General features: G+C 35.0%; 2 protein-coding genes across 2 annotated transcripts; one reads left to right on the top strand and one right to left on the bottom strand.

Moving 5' to 3' along the window:
- Window positions 1-1,135: 1,135 nt before the first annotated feature.
- Window positions 1,136-8,496, top strand: LOC105336616 (cell division cycle 7-related protein kinase). Its single transcript, XM_034444478.2, has 11 exons — window positions 1,136-1,330; window positions 1,635-1,938; window positions 2,304-2,390; window positions 3,061-3,196; window positions 3,334-3,427; window positions 3,816-3,958; window positions 4,507-4,648; window positions 4,924-5,147; window positions 5,765-5,847; window positions 6,913-7,062; window positions 7,322-8,496. Exons 2-11 carry the CDS (start codon window positions 1,713-1,715, stop codon window positions 7,585-7,587), a joined length of 1,551 nt encoding a protein of 516 aa, XP_034300369.2. The 5' UTR covers window positions 1,136-1,330; window positions 1,635-1,712; the 3' UTR covers window positions 7,588-8,496.
- Window positions 8,497-8,846: 350 nt separating this feature from the next.
- LOC105336615 (uncharacterized) lies at window positions 8,847-19,807 on the bottom strand. Its single transcript, XM_034444475.2, has 11 exons — window positions 19,652-19,807; window positions 18,684-18,956; window positions 14,057-14,242; window positions 13,544-13,725; window positions 12,496-12,709; window positions 12,180-12,347; window positions 10,680-10,813; window positions 10,227-10,342; window positions 9,928-10,061; window positions 9,286-9,462; window positions 8,847-9,023 (listed from the first exon to the last, which is right to left on the bottom strand). Exons 1-11 carry the CDS (start codon window positions 19,707-19,709, stop codon window positions 8,866-8,868), a joined length of 1,800 nt encoding a protein of 599 aa, XP_034300366.2. The 5' UTR covers window positions 19,710-19,807; the 3' UTR covers window positions 8,847-8,865.
- Between the last annotated feature and the right edge of the window lie 2,997 nt (window positions 19,808-22,804).

The following is a 22,804-nucleotide window of genomic DNA, read 5'->3' as shown; positions in this document are numbered from 1 at the left end:
ACGAATTTGACCGAGAAAATCCAACCGGCGATATGTGTATCGCCGTGTGGACAAAAATATCCAAAAATACGATAAAAGTTTACCGGCGACGCCAATGTTGTGTAGCCGAGAAACTACAAAACATATCCTACCGGCGACGCCAATGTTGTGTAGCCGAGAAACTACAAAACATATAGTACAAATATCTGGTGTCTTACCTGACAATATGCGGCAGACAACAGACAATGGTAAAAATATAAGGAAAAACAGGGTAACAGGTGTAGTGCGCTATACGGCAGGATCAGAACTGGAGCTCCAGTAGGTTGGACCAGGTAAGGTTGGGGTGGACCAGGGTCAGAGGTCATGCATAACAATACACATACAATAATACAATGCGTTTACACTACATTTCACTTGCTAAGGCATAACCCGGACCTTTCTCTCCAGATTTCTTTACAATATAATACCTTTGGTTGGAACTGACGGAACAAGAAACACACAAATCCTTAGACGGCACAATTGATACAACATTTGTTTTTAGCGGGGTAGCCATTAAACAGCTGTTAAAACTCAAACTGAAACTAAATCGGCGCCCCCTATCGGTAGCGGTTATCAACGTGACGCTTTACCAGACTCTCTGCTCGTTAGTCTCGTTCAACCAGACGCTCGGCTGTCTCCGTAAAACTCCGACTCGTCGGAGTTTTACGGAGACAGCCGAGCGTCTGGTTGAACGAGACTATCTGCTCGTCGGAGTTTTACGGAGACAGCCGAGCGTCTGGTTGAACGAGACTACTTTGAACAATGTGCAGATTTTAACTCGAATTTCCTCCGTTCGTACACGTTGTCTATGGAGCTCGCTACGCGAGCGGCGCTTCGCGCCGCCTCGCTGCGCTCGGTATAAAGGTGTTTTTCTTTGCCAATGGGCCTTGTTTTGAAGGTTCAGTGTAAATTTCTTATTAAAACACAAATTAAAAAAACCCAACAACTTATAATTAGGTCAATTGTTTTCAATAAATAACAGTGAGCATCTTATATTATCTTCATTACTTATATTTTGAACTAATCAATCTGGTGACTAAGTCCAACTGTATTTTTGTAGCGATTGTTTGCAGAAAGGTACAGACCAATGAATCGGGCTCGGGATACAGATAACATAGAACAGTGTAAATTGATTGGCCGCGAAACGGTTGGCGCTTTATTTGTAACAGACAACAGGGGAAAACGACAATTTTCTTTGTATATTATATCCATTGGTTTACCCACAGCCGTCCATGCGTATTTAAACGCATTAGCTAAATATATTTTGCCGAATTTCTTATCTTTCCTCACTCTCCTGCTTTAATCGACCGAGGTATGTACGCTATGATAGTATATAGACTTACAGTGTTTACTGCAGTAGACTTCAGATCTACATTACATAGACTCTATTATCTATGAAAGTGATTATGTATGCTAATGTTTTATACCAAAAACTGTACAGTTGTAATGATATGATTGTATTCTCGGATTTGACTGTGCGAAAATGCCTTTTAAATCTAATGTAATTTTCTGTTGTAAAAACAAATCGAAAATGTGTAAATCTATCATAGGCCTAGTTAACATATAAAGGTTCACAGATAATAGTAATATTTATATTCTTTCTGCTACTTTTTCAGATGAAGTTTGCTAAATATTAAGCTATAACACGCCATCCCATACAGTATACAGAATACTTATCAACTTATATAAAAAAAATGGATGAGAGAATGGGAGAAATAATGAAAGACGATATACCAGCCAGTTTGTCGTATGGGGGTTTCAGCAATCCAGCCAGTTTGACAAATCCTACATTCAGTCGAACAGAGAATGTAAGTGGAGCTCCTGGGTCTCATTACGTCGAGGAGGAACCGGAAGAAACCTGCTCATCTCCAAAAAAGTTGAAATCTGCAGTATTATCACCAGACATCAAGACTTTACCATGTATGTTGGAAATTTGAGATTTAATCTTATGATTGACAGATTGTAAATATGGGCATTTTTTTTTCAAATTCTAGATAAAAAAAACTGGCATTTTCCAAAAAAAAGCCAAATTATAAATGTTACTTTCTATAGATCTGTATAAAAAAAAAAAACATTTACCGGTAATATAATTGACTCTTTAGAAGATTTTTTTCTGTCAATTTTTTTTTTTTTTTTACTATTTTAAACATTTTTGGAATTTAGATTAATTGTTTCATACATAATGGAATAACACTTCATTCTGCTTATTAAAAATTTTTGAACACAGTGAAATACACGAAGGATATCTTAAAGAAAGATTTAATTGTTATATATATATCTTGCAGATGATGTACAGGAGGAGATTGAGTGTTTATATGAGTTTGTTCCAGAAGTTGATCACCATTTTGTGGTTATTGACAAAATAGGAGAGGGTAAGTGCTACTATTATAGGGAAATATGTCAATATATATCCTCCTATAATTTTGTAATTGTTAGGGTTAATTTATGAATGCAAAGAATCACCTTGCTTCTGAATAAGAGTTTAAATAATATTGTGTATCGGGATGGGAGAAATAGTTATGGACCAGACCGGGATTAAAATCCAGGCCCCCTGAATCTCTAGTCAGGTGCTCTACCAACTGAGCTATCTGGCACTGGTATTTGAACCGGTCTGACTGTCAAATTCCTCCCCCTTGAATGACTCTGGCCCTTGAGATCACCCCAGGCTCTTCTCCTGGCAGGAGTTAACCTATCAGTTCCAGGGGTTGGCATGGCACCAAATGTAACGGGATGGGAGAAATAATGACGGGTCAGACCAATTTAAATACAGCGCCAGATAGCTCAGTTGGTAGAGCACCTGACTAGAGAGTCAGGGGGCCCGGGTTCCAATTCCGGTCTGGTCTGTCATTATTTTTCCCATCTCATTACATTTGCATACTTAAAGAGAGGTGCTCTGTAAGTAGAGGAGGCACATTGATATAATTTTCAAGATTACTATTAATCTGTTAAAAATTCAGTTTTGTTATGATAGTTTGATATCATTCAGTCTTATTATTTTCCTTTATGAGGTATTGAGGATATTATTCTGTCGTATTATTGTAGGGACTTTCAGTTCTGTTTTCCTGGCCCAGTTAAAGCACTACAAAGAGTTACCACAGAAGTTTGCCTTGAAGCACATCATACCAACAAGTCATCCTAGTCGCATTGAAGGAGAACTCCGATGTCTGCAAGAAATCGGGTTTGTATGGATTGAATTATAGAAAGAGATTGGGTGTGTATTTATAAAATGTAAGAAAGAGATGAAGTGTTTATAACTATTTATAGAGTGTTAGATAGAGATCGAGTGTTAATTTATAAAAAAAAATTTAATTTCAGTGGATGTGACAATGTAATGGGGGTAGAACTCTGCATCAGACACAAGGACCATGTTGTCATAGTGATGCCCTACTTTCCACACAGGAAATTCCAGGTAAATCTGAGTAGATCCTGTCAGAGGATGTCCTACCGTGGTTACCTTTAGCTCACACAAAATTGCTGTTCATTTCAAATAGTTTTTATTTGGAGTCCTTGCTTGAAATTATTGTAATTCTGTTTAAATTATGATATCAAATGTTTAATTTTATTTCCATATAAGTCTTCAGAGGAGTCAGATTGTTTAAAGAATAGATCATTGTTCCAGTAATCTTTGTGACATCCTGTTTCTGTATCTTTACAAGGGTATATTCTGACAATCAGTGTAGATTCTGTTTAAACAGTGTCATTGCTGTTATATTTATTCTCTATGATAATTCAGATTTTTAAAGAATGGATCATTAATCTAATATTTAGAGTAACATCCTATTTTCGTATCTTTCCAGGACTATATTCTGACACTCAGTGTAGACGAAGTCCGAGGATACATAAAAAATCTGTTGATCGCTCTCAGGCGTGTGCATAAATTTGATGTCATCCACAGAGATGTGAAACCCAGTAACTTCCTTTATGACAGCGCCACCAAACAGTAAGAACAATGACGAAAGGGGACTTGTTAAATATGTTACTTGTTCCTGTTGTTATCTATGCTGATTGGAAACAAGTGATGCATTTTGTTATCAATATTAAGATGCAATAATTTTAGTACAAAGTATCATCTAGTAAGTTCGCGATTTTTCAGCTGTCTCGGAGCTTGATTTATGTGAAGCAAAGGAGTATGGGTCATGGGAAATGAAGTATAGAGAAATCAATGTTATGTTAGACAGAGTTGATAGATATTGAATAATATAATTATAATAAGTACATGGGATTGGCATTTTTGTAGAGAATAATGAAAATTGTTAAATGAATTGATTCCAGTCTTTCAAAACTGATATTTAAATTCTGTTAAAAATACTAAAGTAAAGAGGGGGTTTTGTAGAGTTGATTTTTAATGGATACTTTTTGTGGTATCAAGAACACTAGAACAGTATAGGTTTTAGAAATATTCATTGAGAGACTATTTTGTAAATTAGGGATGCAACTATATAAAAGCTTTAAAAAACAAGAAATCAGTAACCCCCCTTGTTTTGGCAGATATGCACTGGTGGATTTTGGTTTAGCCCACAAAGTGAAATCCCAGCCCAATGAAATGAAATTAAAAAGTCAGAAGACACCCTCAGTCAAACCCCCCAGAAATCCACTGTCACCCACCACCTCCTCACAGGACAACAAACAGGTATGTATGTATATACATGTATGATAATGTTTACGAATAATGACTATTATGCATGAAGATTATGTTTACAAATAAGGATGAGGATACCATATAAGGGTAAAAGGTTACAGTATGTTTTTGTGATAGTTATAATTTGGTTATATCTAAATTATCCCTTAACCTTAATGCAAACTAAAATGAAACAAGTAAGTTAATACAGAACGTTTATTTTATCATTGACTTAGTGTTAGAGCTAAGTTCAGATTTAAGTTGTATGTTTAATTGTAAATTTACAGAAAATAGTAGCTGGTAAAAAGTCACAGAACTATGTCACTCCTGAACTTGAGAACTCAACGTTTGCCAGGAGAGTAAAGTCTCCCAGAAGGGTGTTGCTGGCTAAAAGAGCACTGCTGGCTAAAAATAAAACCTCTGACCTTGACAAAGGGGCCAAGGTCAGTGCTGTGATGTCCACCTGTGACTGCTATGGGAAACCTCAAATTTGCAGTATCTGTAATTCAAGGTAAATTACATTAGACAATTACATGTAAATATAGATTTTAGTATGAAATTTATTAAAATTTCAAATTTCCATTCTTAAATCTGTGTATATTTCATCAAAGAAAAGTTAATGATTTCAAACATTTCTATGTATAATAAATGTCATGTGTTGTATTAAAAAATAATTCTTTGGTATGGACGCCAACATTTCCAGTCCAGTGTGGTCTATTGTTATGAATCTGATATTCTTGTCTGTAAAAAGTATACATGAGCTCGGAATTCTCTAATGAATTAGCTATTGACATTACGTTATGTACACATTATAGATGCACATTTACTGTTATGGGGGGATGATTCTTTGACAAATACACAAAACACTGAAATTTTCAAGACGGTACAAATTTTTTTGAGTGAATGTGGTCGCTTTTCAAAAAATGTCTGAATTTATAAGGTGATATTATATATGTAGTAGATTGTTAATTCATGTATATTTATGTATTCATATCTAATGTTATTACTGGCAATATTTATAAAATTTCATTATTAGGAGAAGACTATCTAAGTTATTTAGAACTTGTGTCTAATCCATTTGATTTAATCAATAAAATATGTTCAATTCGATTCGATATTTACCCCCAGAGCCAATCAGCAAGCCCCCCGAGCTGGGACCCCCGGTTTCCGGGCTCCAGAGGTGTTGATGAAATTTCCTGATCAGTCAACAGGTATGTTAAAATTTCTTTTATGATATATTTGCACATGTCATTTAATAGAATTTCAGGTTTTAATGAACAGTTTTATTACTAAGTACAAATGCAACTGTAAACTTGTTTTCTGCACCACACTAAAACATTTGGTTACAGTGAATTATATCTATGCCACAACCACATCTGCCACATTTCATAAAGTTCTGTTGATATTAAAAAGTCTGCTTGAAAGATGGGTTATTTTAATAGATTTCAGTCAAATAAGAATTGATATTAATTAAAACTTTAAAACATGTATGTTTACTACAACAATTTGTACATTTATTTGTCAGATGACAAAATGTCAGTGATCAACAAAAGTTGTTAAGTTCTTTGTGTCACATTCAAATCATAAATGATGGAAATCTCTGGAATGTGTGCTTTTAATGTTATCCAACACAATATCCGCATCTATAACTAACATGAAAATGAACACTAACTCTATAGTAGCTTTTCTATCTATATGTGACCTGTGTACAGTCTTTTTATATAGTGCTCTGATATTCTATGGCAAAGCCTACATATGACAAATGTACAGTGTGTACCCGTTTTCTAACAGCATGTACAAGTACATGTACATCTCCTATTTCACTTCACACACCTTTAGGCTATCTATAGAAAATGTTTGTTTGGCATTGTAACCTGGAGGTTTCTAGACCCAGGAGGAAGATAGAGAATTTAATTTTTTTTCAAACTTGAAGTTTAACTAATTAAAAATTGGTAAAAAATAAAAATCTTCACATACAAAAGAAGCTTTTTTATTCTTTGCTATTAAAATTCTATCAGCGGGTGGTATTTCAATGAGGCAGGAAGCAATTTCAAACAAAAATTAATTTTATTTTGACCTTACATATAGTTTTCAATTACTGCTGTAGACATATCCAAAAGTCATTTCTTGCTTTGTGCTATAGTCTCAATTCACTACACATACCCATACATGTTTCCGATTACATATTTTATAATTACACATTTTTTGTGAGTAATCAGTGAGGCTTGTTTTGTAAGAACACTACTTTTATGATTATACATGTTTAATGATTACAGCTGTGGATATCTGGTCTGCCGGTGTCATCTTTCTCTCCCTTCTGAGTGGACGTTATCCGTTTTTTCGAGCCAATGATGACATGACGGCACTAGCACAGATCATTAGCATCATGGGAAGTGAGGAAGTCAGCCAATCGGCCAAGGCATATGGCAAGTCGATGTTTATACTTTTGCTGAACATTGGAAATGCAAAACCAATTGACAATTTGAAATGAATGTTATTAAAAAGTTAAAAAGCCATTTCATGTCTTTAGAAATGGTTTGTACTGAATAAGTTAATTCTAGTTTGTAAAGCATAAACATTGATACCAGTTTGTTTTTTGTTTGTTTCAAATACAAGAAATGTAATCTTTTTATTGCAATGTGTTTTTTTTTGGCTATATCTAATGACCAATTTTCTAATTTTCAGGAAAACATTTGCTATGTCACCCAGGTAACAAGCCCGTGGACCTGAAGGTCCTGTGTACCAAACTCCGTGCTGGCCCGGCAGCCAATCAGCATGCAGCTCATAAGGAGGGGCTCAGTGATAAAGAGAAAGAGGCGTTCACATCGTGGGCTAACATCCCTGACTCTGCATATGACTTACTAAAGAAACTGTTAGACATGAATCCGTTCACCCGAATCACTGCCGATCAAGCCCTGCAGCACGAGTTCTTCTCCTCCTCACAAAGCTGATGTCCTCGTGTTGCTAGGCAACATTCTCTTGCACACCGACATCCTCAGAGTGAATCAGCTTGAGGTATTGCTCAGTGACATTGACACCATCGGTGTCTGTGTTCTTAGACTGAAACAACTTTTGTGAAAGGCATTTTCAGAGTCTGTATCAACGTTTGTTCAACATTCTCAGAGTCTGAGTCAACTACATTGATGGAGCTTATGTCGTTGGTGGTGCTCACAAACATTGTCAGAGGAATCAACTTTCATAAAGTTATTCAGTTGAAAGTCCACTTAATCAGATACAATACAGGGTATTTCTTCTCAACAGGCAGCTGATATATTGCTCAGCAGCATCATCAGTCTTTGAAGATGAATGAACATTTTGTGAAGAATTTTGTTGAATGACATTGCGAAGGCAGCTTTAATGTATGTAACTGTTTATTTGTAAAGTGAAAGTGTTAATCAGTTGATGGTACTAAGATGATAAATATGTGGAACCTGATTTTTTTTTTTCAATTTTACTTGATTAAAATTTATTGTACCTGGTACATTTGCATTTGTCTAAAATGTTGTAAATGTGAGTTTTTATCTAATAAGACCACCATTAAAATAGAGGTTAGTATTTTTGAAAGATACTCCATCCTACAAATTTTCTTGTATGCTTCTAAATGTATGATATTAAGAAGTGCACATGTGTATTTCAATATTTCAAAGCCCTACATGACATTGTGTATGACTTGTATGAAAGCAATGTTTGTCCAATTTGTCTATTTTTTTGTTATCTGGTAGTTAACAGGAGAAGATATTTTTGTGAATCAAATTCTTAAACAGAATCAGACTCTTACTCAATTTATGTTTTTACATCAGTAATCATAAAATGTTCATATTATTTAGCTTAAGTGTTAATTTATTAAAAATAAAATATACTTTCTACTAAATGGTTTGTATGAGTCCATTACAAAGGAAGATTGTTGTTGAGGTTTATTCCCAGCTAAATTCATAATGAGAAGATTCATGACAATCATTTTGAAAGGAAAAGTATTTTGGAAATCCAATAATTTATTATTTTGGATTGAGCATTTTTCACATAAACCATAGCAGATGAACATCATTACACGTTATTCATACATTTTCAGGTAGATACATTAAATATACAGTTGCAATATTACAATACATTATATTTTAAAGATTAAATATAACTTTGCTTTAAAATTTCATTTAATCTGAAAAAAGTCTCAAATTGTCAAACCTATGGGAAAACGAAAAAACCCAGAAAATCTCATTTCTGTAAATTTATTACTCCATGTGTTGGTAAGAGTTACGTTTCCTTTTCTTCATGGCCATGACCCCGACCACTACAATGATGGCGATGATAGCGACGACCCCCAGGGCCACTATGACGTAGACAGTGTAGTGACGTTGCTTCTGGGAGAGGGCGTCACACGTAGACACGTCTGGAATACAGACAACAGAGTAATACACACTATAAAAAATCATGATGTAACGTTATACGGAGAAAAACGTCATGACAAAACGTGCTCTGTTCATTATACTGCAACTTTAACAATATCAACAGAACACATCATAACAGAGCATGACTTTGAATCGCTTTACTGAGAGACTTTATATTCTTTAAGTTTTACCACCACCCCCCCCCCCCCCCCCAAAAAAAAAACAAAAACAAAAACCCAAAATAAACGTACTATCGACACTCACCCCCAGAAAAGTCTCCGGACTCGCTCCTCCTGAAAGCTTGGAAACGTAAGTCCTTGACCTCCAGCTTGATCCCGTCTGTGAAGGTTATCTCCATGGTGCTGTCGCAGTGATAGTGTCCATTAGCTGTTGCTTTAAGGGGAGTTTCAAATGTCTCGCTGGAAACCGTCCTAACCGGGCCTTATAAAAGTATGAACAGTGGAAGCACATTAATAAAAATATTTTATCCTCTATTCAACCACTGGTATTTTATTCTTCGCTTTAAAATTGATTATAGTAAATAGTCATTGCTGATGCATTACATTTATATTATGTATTGCAATGTACTATTTGAAGTCGCGTTCGAAATGAGCAGTGATCATTGGTTGTCAAGGAACAGCGCAATCATTTAAAAGAGCGAGAGGTCTTTGCAGTTCCAAGAAAATGTATGAAATGTGCAACTCGCCGCTTAAGGCGGCCTTTTCTTATGAAAGATAGTCATTTAGTGCATGGATTGTACTTGTAGGGTTTAGCATTTTCCATCGCGCGTATTCTAGTAAAGAGGTGGCAAAAGTAGAAAAAGTGTTGTTTTTCCTCTTCAAATTTGAAAATACCTGTCTCTTACAGAAAGTACACCTTGGCCAGTTGCAAGCTGGTTACGCTCACCTGTTGTCGTTGTGTATGAATTATAGAAAATCAGCGGGTTCTCCTCGTACGTCAGCGTGACGTTATCCAGGGTGTAGCCGAGGATGGAGGAGCCAGGGGAACCCCCTGTACTGGACGTGGACACGAATACAAACCTGTACAACGACAAACACGCCTAATATCTAAACAACTTGTACACATAGAAACTCAATGCATTATAGGGGGGAAATGTAGTGAATGAAAAACTTAAGAATGGGTTAAGGTGGAACAACAGAGTGTAACATTGGATTTAAAGTTGGTCTATCGGAGCCTCTGTGTACCTGAGTTTCCAGCTATTGTAGAAATACAACGTCAGGTCCTGCTGTACTGTGGAGTTACAGTGACCGGAGACATCGACATCTGGAGAAACTGGGACATTCACCAGTTGATTCTCGGTCTGCAAAATAGAATTAATAAAAATTGAAATAGAGGTTACACATTGACAGGTTACTACATTTACTCTGCGGGTCTCTTATAGACTAGTACATGAAATCAATGAAAAGCCAAACATCTTATTTTTAAAAACCTACAGACAATAATGACACAAATTGTAGCCAGTTTTGAAAATAATTATTTTGCGTTGTTTTACGTTGCTTCGAGGCTTCTATTTTAAATGAAGACGTTACGTGGAGGGGAGTGAGAGACTATCTTGTTTTGGCTGGAGGTCACGTGGTGTGCGTGAGAGACGTATCTTGTTTGGGCAGGAGGTCACGTGGTATGAGCGAGGGACGTACCTTGTTTTGGCGGGAGGTATAAGGAATGGAGAATCTGAGGGCAGCAGACAGGAGAAGACATGTTTGGTTACCCTCCTTGGAGGAGAACGTTTCCGTCTCTGTCATTTTGACTACATCCTCAGGACAACCAGTTCCTGCAGAAATAACATAACTACAGTACCGATCAGACCCAACCTAACAGAAAGTAAACCCCAACTAAACCATGGGTTTACTTTCTGGGTTTATACTCTGGGTTTACTTCGGGTTTACTCGAGTGGACCCAGAGTAAACCCAAAGTAAACCCAGAGTGGACACAGAGAGTAAACCAAGTCAGAAGTACATGTATACCCCTGAAGGCAGACGCTAACTGTGTATATGGAATATACAAAGGGTAGGAATTACAGGCAGTAGGATGGTAAGATAAAATACTAGTCTGCTTCACACTTCAGTGCATACAGTTGACCTCAAAAGCAATTTCAAAGTAAACCCAAAGTAAACCCCGAGTGGACCCAAATTTTCAAAAAGTAAACCCCAAGTAAACCCAAAAAGTAAACCCGGGGTTTAGTAGGGGTTCATGCGCGGATCTAGAGGGGGGGGGGGGGGTCGGGGGGTCCCGACCCCCCCCCCCTGGAAAATGAAAATTTATTAAATTACCATAGTAAAATTATCGCGAAAATATGCCTCGGACCCCCCCTGGCAAACACAATTATCCTTCGGACCCCCCCCCCCTGGAAAAATTTTCTGGATCCGCGCATGGGGTTTACTCTGGTGTTAGGTTGGGTCTGATCGGTACTGCAATAACAGCTTATCTGTTCTCATCTCAGAACCAACGAAAGTGTTGTTACAAGTCAGAAGTGTGAATTAAAGTAAAACAGATAGAGACAAGGGGACGGTAATCAATATCGAATTCCCAGCGCACCTGTTGCATATATGATTACTGTAACAACTTGTACAATAACATGCAGCTTGCACAGTGTGTGATAATACCTCGACAAGACCGCTTATTTCTGTTTCACAACAGTTAAGGCAGTAGGAATCTGGTTTCATAATTTATGCGATCTGTGTTCGATCAGGGACTGATACATTAAGTTTGACAAAAACAAGAGTATACGTTAATTTGACTGTGATGTCTAAGTGCTTCTATCGATTATCCCGTCGTCTTGATAAGCTCGCCCATTTGTTTAATCTGATACCACCTGGCAACAATTTGTTACTACATTTCAAACTTTTAAAATATTTGTATATTTGATTGATCGACAGTAGACGTGTCTTCAGAATAAAAAGAATGTTATGTTGCGTTTTAAACATTATACCCGTTACCATTTTTAATTTAAATTATTATTTTGATTAGATTAAATGCAACAAATACATGTCATACATAATATATGAAAGGACAGGTATCATACATGATAATTTGATCTGAATTGCATATACAAGCCAAAATAATTGAAAGTAATAGCATTATTACGATGTCAGACTGAATCTTACTAACAAACTTTGACCTTACTTCTTTAACCTTACTTGTAGTAGAGAAACCTTCGGCCAAACTGGCGCCAGATGACTGGAATCGTAGATGTCGTGTCACTAGAGCAAAGTCGGCTCCTAAAAACTGCTTCTCGTGCTGGCACCCATAGAAACTACCCTCTGTTTCGAGTTGGTAGTCAATTCGTCCGTAAGACCGAACTAAAACTGAAAAAAGCATCATAGCATCTAATGCAAGTACTTAGACTACGGGTACAAGAATGTATACTATTTCTATTGAGAGAAAAATACGATGATCTCCAAAATATATCCACTGCCCGTCTTCAAACTGACAATAACAATTTCAAATTTTAACCATTCGCAAGTTTGGCGCCTGGGAATTTAGCGGAGTCTAATTTGATGATGGTTTCGATGTTCTCCAATAATGTTTGAGATCCTTTGTGACGTAGATAGAAGACGACGGCTCTGTTTGCCTCCCCTTCTTTATAACGTAATACAAGGTAAGACCTCTCCTCATCACAGAAACCGCTGACGAGGGCCGTTTTTGGAACAGCTAGTTTCACGGTGGTCTGTAGCGATAAAAAAACCCAGATGTACATGTATACTGTCTACAAGGATGCACATTTCTGTTCCTAAATAAAAATATATTTTCCTGTATGTTAAAATGAATTGCAAGATATTGAGGTCAGTATGCAACATATCCATATTGACTTGCATAAAAATGAAGCTTAGAATTAATAAAAGTTTCGTTATATATATATCTTCTCTGAAAGAAACGGTACTTTGCAAGTTGCATGTGAACATAAATAAATTACAAGTTGACTTAAATGAATCGCATGTAGTGATTTGTTTAAAAATGACTTGCAACCAACTCATAATGCCATTTTATGCATATGGAATACAATCGATTATTTCAAGAATTTTGAATTCTTGTCAAAATGAATTTTACATGAAAACATGTATCAGCAAAAATATTTAAAAAGTTGCACTTCAATGTTAATGAGATAAGTTTACACGTGTTTCGTCCATTGGAAAAACAGTCCTCGTCAATATGAATCCATATTTTAAAAATAAGCTTTTTTTATGTATATTGGTCCTCTATTTCGATCGTAATTTCATATTGGTGTTAGTTTTCTCTCAACCCTTCTTTTATAAATTATGATCGACCGACTGAAAAACAGCAATGGATCACTACTAAATATATCACATTACACACACATCTGTATCAACTTTCATAGTTTAACGAAAGTAAACAGATGCTGATAACATTGATCAATACATTATACAGAATGTAATGATAACGCTTACAAGTACCTCCCTGACAAATGACGCCTCCACATGGCGCCGACACTCACTTGGACCGCTGTAAGTGGCCTGTTAGTACCACTACTAGTTGTACTCACCAGGTTTCCGTCGCTCAGCTGGTACTGATACTGTAACTCCAGCTCCCCATGTATCCGGACACAGACAGCACCGGACCCGTTCTTTAGAACGAACTCTGTACTTCCGTCCGTCAGGTCTTCGCCCTCAGAACGGTTCCCCGGATGTAGCGTGGAGTTTGCGCTGTCAATCGAACACGTTTTAACTATAAAAAAGATAATAAAAAAGGCAGAAGGCTAATTGTATTTTTAAGACATGATTATAAAGAAAGCCATTTGCCACGAATGTAATACAACATGTAAGCTTGAAGTTAGTTATCTCTTAATACTTTGCTTTTTAAATAGAAAGTGTCAACTACTTCACGCAGGTATCTTAACATATTAACAACAATCAGAAGTATTAACAAAGTTAAAAAATCATAAAACTTTATTAATTGAAAATTTGAAATAAATCAACCCCCCCCCCCCCTCAATAATACAAAAAACAGAACAAAAAAAGGTAACAAAACATACGTAAGAAACAATGGCTAATCTGACCTTTTTCTGGAAAGGTGCCATTAAGGGAACCGAACACCTGGTAGGTCACGTTAGAGACGAAGAAGGTTCCGAAATTGTGTCCGGAGTCGTCGTGGAGAAGGACAGCGTCCACAGAGGCGCACGTGTAGGTCTGGTTAGTGTCCGTCAGGGGCGCCGACTCACTGTCCATGACCAGGTCAGTCGTACCTGGAACAGAGGAGTCAAACAGTGATAAACATAAGGGTTGGGGCTACATAAACAGGACTACCAATGAAATGCGAGGCCTACAACTGAAATAAAGACGTGCTACAGAAGGAGGATAACCAAGAAAAAGAGAGGCCTGATGTACTACAGAAATCGGATACCAATGAAGAGAGAGGCATACATGTAACGTTAAACCAGAGATGTGCTCCAGAAGTAGAATAACTAATGAAGAGAGAGGCAACTGCCAAAGTAGAGGCGTGCTACAGAGAAGGATAACCAAGGAGAGAGGTATAGATGTAACGTTAAAATAGAGATGTGCTACACAAGTAGGATAACCAAAAGAGAGAGGTATTGACGTAACGTTAAAATAGAGATGTGCTACACAAGTAGGATAACCAATAGAGAGAGGTATTGACGTAACGTTAAAATAGAGATGTGCTACACAAGTAGGATAACCAATAGAGAGAGGTATTGAAGTAACGTTAAAACTGAGATGTGCTATAGAAGTAGGATAATCAATATAGAGAGTCATTGATGTAACGTTAAAACTGAGATGCGCTATAGAAGTAGGATAACCAATAGAGAGAGGTATTGAAGTAACGTTAAAACAGAGATGTGCTATAGAAGTAGGATAACCAATAGAGAGAGGTATTGATGTAACGTTAAAACTGAGATGTGCTATAGAAGTAGGATAACCAATAGAGAGAGGTATTGAAGTAACGTTAAAATAGAGATGTGCTACACAAGTAGGATAACCAATGAAGAGAGAGGCAAAAGCCAAATAGAGATGTGCTACACAAGTAGAATAACCAATGAAGAGAGAGGCAAAAGCCAAATAGAGATGTGCTGCACAAGTAGAATAACCAATAGAGAGAGGTATTGACGTAACGTTAAAATAGAGATGTGCTACACAAGTATGATAACCAATAGAGAGAGGCATTGACGTAACGTTAAAATAGAGATGTGCTACTCAAGTAGGATAACCAATAGAGAGAGGTATTGACGTAACGTTAAAATAGAGATGTGCTACAGAAGTAAGATAACCAATAGAGAGAGGTATAGATGTAACGTTAAAACAGAGATGTGCTACACAAGTAGGATAACCAATAGAGAGAGGTATTGACGTAACGTTAAAATAGAGATGTGCTATAGAAGTAGGATAATCAATATAGAGAGTCATTGATGTAACGTTAAAACTGAGATGTGCTATAGAAGTAGGATAACCAATAGAGAGAGGTATTGAAGTAACGTTAAAACTGAGATGTGCTATAGAAGTAGGATAACCAATAGAGAGAGGTATTGATGTAACGTTAAAACAGAGATGTGCTATAGAAGTAGGATAATCAATATAGAGAGTCATTGATGTAACGTTAAAACTGAGATGTGCTATAGAAGTAGGATAACCAATAGAGAGAGGTATTGAAGTAACGTTAAAATAGAGATGTGCTACACAAGTAGGATAACCAATAGAGAGAGGTATTGAAGTAACGTTAAAATAGAGATGTGCTACACAAGTAGGATAACCAATAGAGAGAGGTATTGACGTAACGTTAAAATAGAGATGTGCTATAGAAGTAGGATAATCAATATAGAGAGTCATTGATGTAACGTTAAAATAGAGATGTGCTACACAAGTAGGATAACCAATAGCGAGAGGTATTGACGTAACGTTAAAATAGAGATGTGCTACACAAGTAGGATAACCAATAGAGAGAGGTATTGACGTAACGTTAAAATAGAGATGTGCTACACAAGTAGGATAATCAATATAGAGAGTCATTGATGTAACGTTAAAACTGAGATGTGCTATAGAAGTAGGATAACCAATAGAGAGAGGTATTGATGTAACGTTAAAACAGAGATGTGCTATAGAAGTAGGATAATCAATATAGAGAGTCATCGATGTAACGTTAAAACTGAGATGTGCTATAGAAGTAGGATAACCAATAGAGAGAGGTATTGAAGTAACGTTAAAATAGAGATGTGCTACACAAGTAGGATAACCAATAGAGAGAGGTATTGATGTAACGTTAAAACAGAGATGTGCTATAGAAGTAGGATAATCAATATAGAGAGTCATTGATGTAACGTTAAAACTGAGATGTGCTATAGAAATAGGATAACCAATAGAGAGAGGTATTGATGAACGTTAAAACTGAGATGTGCTATAGAAGTAGGATAACCAATAGAGAGAGGTATTGAAGTAACGTTAAAAAAGAGATGTGCTACACAAGTAGGATAACCAATAGAGAGAGGTATTGATGAACGTTAAAACTGAGATGTGCTATAGAAGTAGGATAACCAATAGAGAGAGAGAGAGAGAACAGAAATATGATAACCAATGAACAGAGGTGCTGATCTTGATATTAGATCATAAAAAGCACTGATCTTGTCCATCAGAAAACCTTCAATGAAAATAATGAACTGATTCAGTAGACAAATGAACTAATGTCTATAAAGAGATACTGAAGCGATCTTAAAGAAGTCTTTAGAAAGGTATTGGACATTTGTTTCATACCTGTATAGAAAAGGACAAGTACGAACTCAGAAATAAATAAATAGGACATACCAAAATGTTTAAAATTCTATAGAGAAGAAGTGGCTTGATCTTCTTGAAGTCCATAGAGAAATATATGACTGGCCATAAAAAGGACAGGGCTAATTTCACAGAAATTAAAAGCATGTACTAGGTTGATCGTAGTGTAAGAGGAGACTTTATAAGTGCTTAAAGAAGTTTAGAGGACTTCAGTTTAATTGAGAAACAGAACTAATTCAAACGTTTGACAAGTACTGGACTGTTGTTATGGAATTCTGTAAAATAGAATAGGACAGATCTTGTAAAAGACGAAATGAAGGTATTGGATTAATCTTACAGAAGTCTATAGGGAGATGCTGGAAATGTCAATAAATTGTTCAATATCTTAGAAGTGTAAGAGTAGACCTACTTTGTGGAACTATACAGAGAAGTACTGTAGTAGTGTATAAAACAGTTCCAAGCACATCAAAACGAATCGAATTAAGACCAATATTATCTTATAGAAGTCTTTAGAGAGTTGGAAGTTTATAGAGAAGTATTTGACTGGTGTTCATGAAGAATGTTCGGAAATACTGAGCTTAAAAGGCTTTATAGAATTACTGGTCTGATGATATAGAAGTCTAAAGAAAAGTGCTGGACATATCTTATAGAAGTTTATAGAAAGTACCGGACTGATCTTACTGAAGTCCATGGAACAGTAGAATGTAGATAAATACTGGACAGATCTTATAAAAGTCTTAAATAAGCAATGGACTGATCTTAAGGAAGTCTGTAGAGTTGTACTTTAGAGGTGTAGAGAAGTATTGGAATGATCTTATGGAACCTACAGAGAAATTTTTAGAAAGGTCCATTTTTTACACACGTGTAAAAATGATAATGAAGTTATCATAAGTTTTTATAGCAAAAATTCTGATTTCAGATTATAGTGCATTGACTAAAAATGCACTGTGATTTTTAAATGTCTTATAATCAACTTGTACTATTTAGTGTGTACTAAGCCAAGATATCTAAACTTGCCAAATTTGAATTGCATAAAACATGTGTTTTAAAAGCCAGACGGTATTGTCTTTTTATAAATCTATTTTAATTTTAAATTTTAAACTGTATACATGTTTTGTTATTCCATGTAAAAGAATGACTATATTCAATTTCTGAAAATTTGTGTTTAATCTAAACACATGGATGAGGTTTATCTATTGAGTATATGGTTCAATGCATTTCCATGTATTTATATAGAGAAATCAATAGTTATAAAATGTTTTATATTAAAGATCAAACCCCAAAAATCAATAACAAAGAAGGTTTAAGGATATTTTGTACAAAAAATTCTGTTGATTTATCACGACTGATAAATGTTAGGTTTACTGGATATAACTAACTGTATGATTTAATAATCCCTGTATATACCGAAATATGAACAAAGTATTGCCTTTCTACCATTTACACTGTAAAACTGCTATTAAAGGAGCATTTTAGATAAACATATAATATCTTATCTATCCACAGAATTATACGTTTTCGCCTTATTGAACAAAATGTCGCAGTGAGGTTTCATTAAATGTGTACTTTTTTTTTTCATGTAGCAAGATGGAAAAATATCTCCCTTCTCACATGTTTATAAATATAAAGAGTCATGATGACCCACCAAAGAGTTCAATGCAACGATCACAATAAAGGAATTAGGTAAAATTATTGACTCAAGGTGGGTATCTGTAGTAAATTGGTTCGATGACCATTGCATTTATATTCACATTTTGGGGGATTGAAATTTTTTTACCCGTGTTTTGCCTTTCACTCAACTTTGTATAGGAAATAATTATGTGCATGCGTTACAGATATACCACGCCTAATCCCTTGTAGACAGAGTTGTACAGGTAACAGCTAAATATATTACACATCTATCCTTACCTTCCCTCTTGTAATCAACTTTGTAAGAAATAGACACGGCGCCATCAGCTGATTTGGTAAACAGGAAGTGGACTCTGTGCGACTGTGCAGTAGACACGGTCAGCTCCGTTTTGTCCGCCTTACACGTCCCGGAAGTAACCTTGGCCCCGGTCAAGGACAAGGTTTGTGTGTTCGATTCATTTTTTAACTTGAGAGTCAAAATGGCGTCAAGAGTGACATGCACACAAGGACCGGGTCCGATAGACTTGTACTGGAAATCAAAAGCGCCAACACCTGTTTGTTCATAAAAAAAGATAAGTCTTCACAAAATTGATTGGACGTTGAAAAAATAATTAATAAGTTGATTATTTTCAAGAACGAAAAATTATTTTGACGACTGAAGGAAAGCCAAAAGCTAAACATGTCAAAAAGAAAGTCCATGGCTTTGTATGTAAATCTCAAAAGAAAGTGTTCTCATCTTTTCAATCAAATCAAATCGACAATTTACTTAGGGTTAAGGTTAGGTTGAGATCTACCATATATCCAGCCCTTAACCACCACTGTTTTGTTGAAATGCGTGTCAATATAAGACACCAAAATTTTAACTCAAGCAAGAAAAAAACCTTAAAGTTGAAACATACGCGTGAAGAACCTTAAGTTATGACTGACCTACATGTATCTATGAATACAATACATATCGCCGTCAGTGATTGGTTTTATTGTAGACATCTGATATAAAATGATTAAACTTTGTTCGAATGAATCAGTATAAAAAAAACCTACGCAAGTATTTTAAATGCGATAAAAGGAAAGTGTAAATGAAAAATTCCTTGTCAATGGCAAAATGTCAATCATTCACAATTCCTAAGTAAAGTATATACATGTATCCTACTTAAAAGTATATCAAACAATTGCTATCATGTATCAAGTTTGATTGACATGGTAAAGGTTGTATTTCCGCTAAACATTTTTGTCAAAGTCTTCCTTACCTGCTCTAGTAACAATAATGGTCAATAACAGTAGAATAATCCTGCAGAGGTAAGCCATGGTTCCCACCTGCTGTTGAGACTGAGTGCTGTACGGTATCACGGCGTCAGTGGAGTGGAACGGTGACACGGCTGTGTGGATCGGCTGTCACAGTCATAGGATACAGCAGATAAACTCTGTAACACTGCACGGTGGGGCACGAACCACTCTCACCCCCCACCCCCACTTAACAACGCTCAACCTCCTTCCTCACACTTAACATTAACTATTACGTTTCATACCTTAAATAAAATTATTGATAAGTTAGTAATTGTCAACTCTAATTTACATGTATGAACAAAACTATTCTCGTTTGATAATTTTGTTTTCAAAAGATAACTATAATTTCCAAGAAATTGACTTATGAGCAAAACCTCCATAGCTTAATTTGTGCGGTTTTCGTCAAATGATAATGAAAATTTTAATCCAGTCTTTTCTTCACTTTCGTTTGATCCACTTTATTTTGTGGGGCTCAGTGGAAATCCCAACAAATCATAAAATACGATCTCTATTCATCATGCATGTACATAGAATCAATTAACGAAATAACATGATCTCTATTTATCATGCATGTACATAAAATCAAATTAACGAAATAACATAATCTTTATTTATCATGCATGTACATGAAATCAAATTAACGAAATAACATGATCTCTATTTATCATGCATGTACATAGAATCAAATTAACGAAATAACATCCCAACGAACCTTTCAAATAGTTATAATCCACCAAAATTAACCCTAAATAATTCAAAAGTTACAAAGTATGGATAAATTGAATTATTCTTTTCCGAGGAAAAACATTTTTGATAAAGAATAAGTTGTTATATATATATAGTACTTGTTTTTGGACATTTTTTTAGGTTTTTTTTTTTATTATTATTATGTAGGTTTGTTTCAAAATATAACATTTACTTCTTATGCTTAAAGGCGGTTTTTATTTAACAGTAACACGTTATAAATATAATAATATGATATGTTATATAGTTATTGCAAAAGTAAGTTATCCCGATAAAAGCATTTAGAAAAAAAACCCGCTTTCAATCTTAATTCAATAAACAAACGGTAGAATTGAGAATACAGAGGTAAAGAAAAAAAGCTATTTCTAATTTTAAAATATTGCCTGCCAGAATTTGTCAATATAAAGCTAACCAATGTATTGTTTTAGAAATGAATGCATACCTTAACAAGTCGAGGCCAGGTAAGTTAAAATATGACGTTTGGAACATAATACAAATTTACCGGTGTAACGAAGAATTTTGACCCGGGTTGAAAATTGACCCGGGGGTCATTTTTCCACGTTGAATATTGAGACCAAAGGTGTTGAATAAAGACCCTAATCCGTTGAAAATTGACCCGCATCGTGGAATTTTGATCATGAAACCGGTTCAAAATTCAATAGCAAAGAAGCACAAATTAACGAATCAATATTATAACTTGAGTTTATTTAATTAAAAATTATCAGTTTTTATATATTTATTCTTTAGATTTACATGTTCACATGTTTCAACGGGGGTGAGGTATTAAAATGAGACTTACATAATTATTTTTTGAATTTACATAGTATCCCTTTAAATATGTACATGTAATAACTATTTTATTCATAATAAACTTTTCGCGTATAATTGTTGTTTTGTGTGATATCTATATATTTTTAAAGAAATATATGTTTTTAATAATATTTGTATACATGGTTACACTTTAAATTATTCAATTCAGTAAAACTCTTTTTTATTAATTTGCTGGAGAAGTGTACAAATATAAATAATTTTAAAAAAATTACAATACGTCATATTATTGGTTTTACGTTCACCCAGAAAATTGAAACTTTGATCTTGTTTATTGTAAATTTTCTGAGTAGGTGTAAATAAAAAAAAATTACAGTATGTCATATTGAGATTTTTGTGTTTGCACCCACTCAGTTTGTTAAAACTGTGACTATCTGAATTTTGTATTCACACCCATCCAGCCAATAACAGTTTACAAAAATGGTGATATGCTAACATGTACTCTTTCATGAACGATGCTGTAGTAACTGTATCTTGAAAGCCGATTTTTGGTGGGGTTTTTTGTTCCGTTAGAATAACTTATGATGTAACTAAATATCATCAAATCGCTAATTTTTCTTGGCATTACCAATTCTGCTTCATGATCGAATCTGTAGCAACTTAGCTACCTAATTTTTGTACAGGATGACAATATAATTTTGCTTTAAAGTTTCTAAATTGCTTTGATCACAAAAATTTATCATAAATTTACTAACAGTAATTGTTTTTGTCAATAAATTGGTAAATTGCATGTTTTGAATAGAAATAAGTAGGAGAAGATCACACAGCAGCGTTGGAGTAGATGATTGGCCTTGCTATCACAGCCACCTACTTTATAAATTTAATTTAAACGTGTTAAATGTGTATATTATGTGTATATAAGACATGAGGTACTTGAATATTAAATAATTATCTGAATATTTATCATATATGATTGTATGACATATTGTTGGTAGACATGTTCACTCACACCTATATTAACAAACATATCACAAAAAAATTTAATTAGTTTATGGTTATTCCTTCGAGATTGCAAGGTTTCCAAATTAAGCTCACTATATAAAATTAGTTTAGAAGAATTTACTCTGATCCCTGTCATTGTCCTGGTTGCTTCAATTTGTACATGTTTAAGCAATGAAGCGGATTTGTCCTTGATACAGCTGCTCCAAACAACATATCTATCAGTTGTATACTTTTCGCATACCTTTTCATGTATATGCCATTAATATAATTAGATCAACCATCCTCCGACTGTATATTTAGATACAAACCTACTTTTTTAAAATTAATACCATTTTTGCTGTAGAGGGTATATGTTTTTAATTTCGAGAAAATATATTACGTCAGTTGCCTATCTAATTTACTGGTAAATAATAGAATTGAAAACTCAAAATAATAGAAATAAATTGCATTTTTAAAAAGAACTATGACTCTTTATGCAGAAAATTGGATGGTGCTTCAATAAAGTTAATCATACAAGTTTATTAAAAATTATTTTTAAGTCGTAAAAAATTAAAAACATGTGTAAATATATATATGCTGTATATATACGTATAAAAAACCAG

The sequence above is a fragment of the Magallana gigas genome, chromosome 2 (assembly GCF_963853765.1).
Source record: "Magallana gigas chromosome 2, xbMagGiga1.1, whole genome shotgun sequence".
NCBI lineage: Eukaryota > Metazoa > Mollusca > Bivalvia > Ostreida > Ostreidae > Magallana > Magallana gigas.
The sequence above is the reverse complement of the archived record's forward strand: the minus strand, read 5'-3'. Positions and strand labels throughout refer to the sequence as shown.

Bases quoted from the DNA above. Each gene is read 5' to 3' on its own strand.
- LOC105336616 (XM_034444478.2), top strand. From the start codon at position 1,713: ATGGATGAGAGAATGGGAGAAATAATGAAAGACGATATACCAGCCAGT. The intron at 2,391-3,060 runs GTAAGTGCTACT...GTATTATTGTAG, and splicing joins TATTGACAAAATAGGAGAGG to GGACTTTCAGTTCTGTTTTC. The intron at 3,197-3,333 runs GTTTGTATGGAT...ATTTAATTTCAG, and splicing joins CGATGTCTGCAAGAAATCGG to TGGATGTGACAATGTAATGG.
- LOC105336615 (XM_034444475.2), bottom strand. From the start codon at position 19,709: ATGGCTTACCTCTGCAGGATTATTCTACTGTTATTGACCATTATTGTT. The intron at 10,343-10,679 runs GTACGTCCCTCG...TCTATTTTGCAG, and splicing joins ATACCTCCCGCCAAAACAAG to ACCGAGAATCAACTGGTGAA. The intron at 9,463-9,927 runs GTGAGCGTAACC...TACTTTTATAAG, and splicing joins TTCATACACAACGACAACAG to GCCCGGTTAGGACGGTTTCC.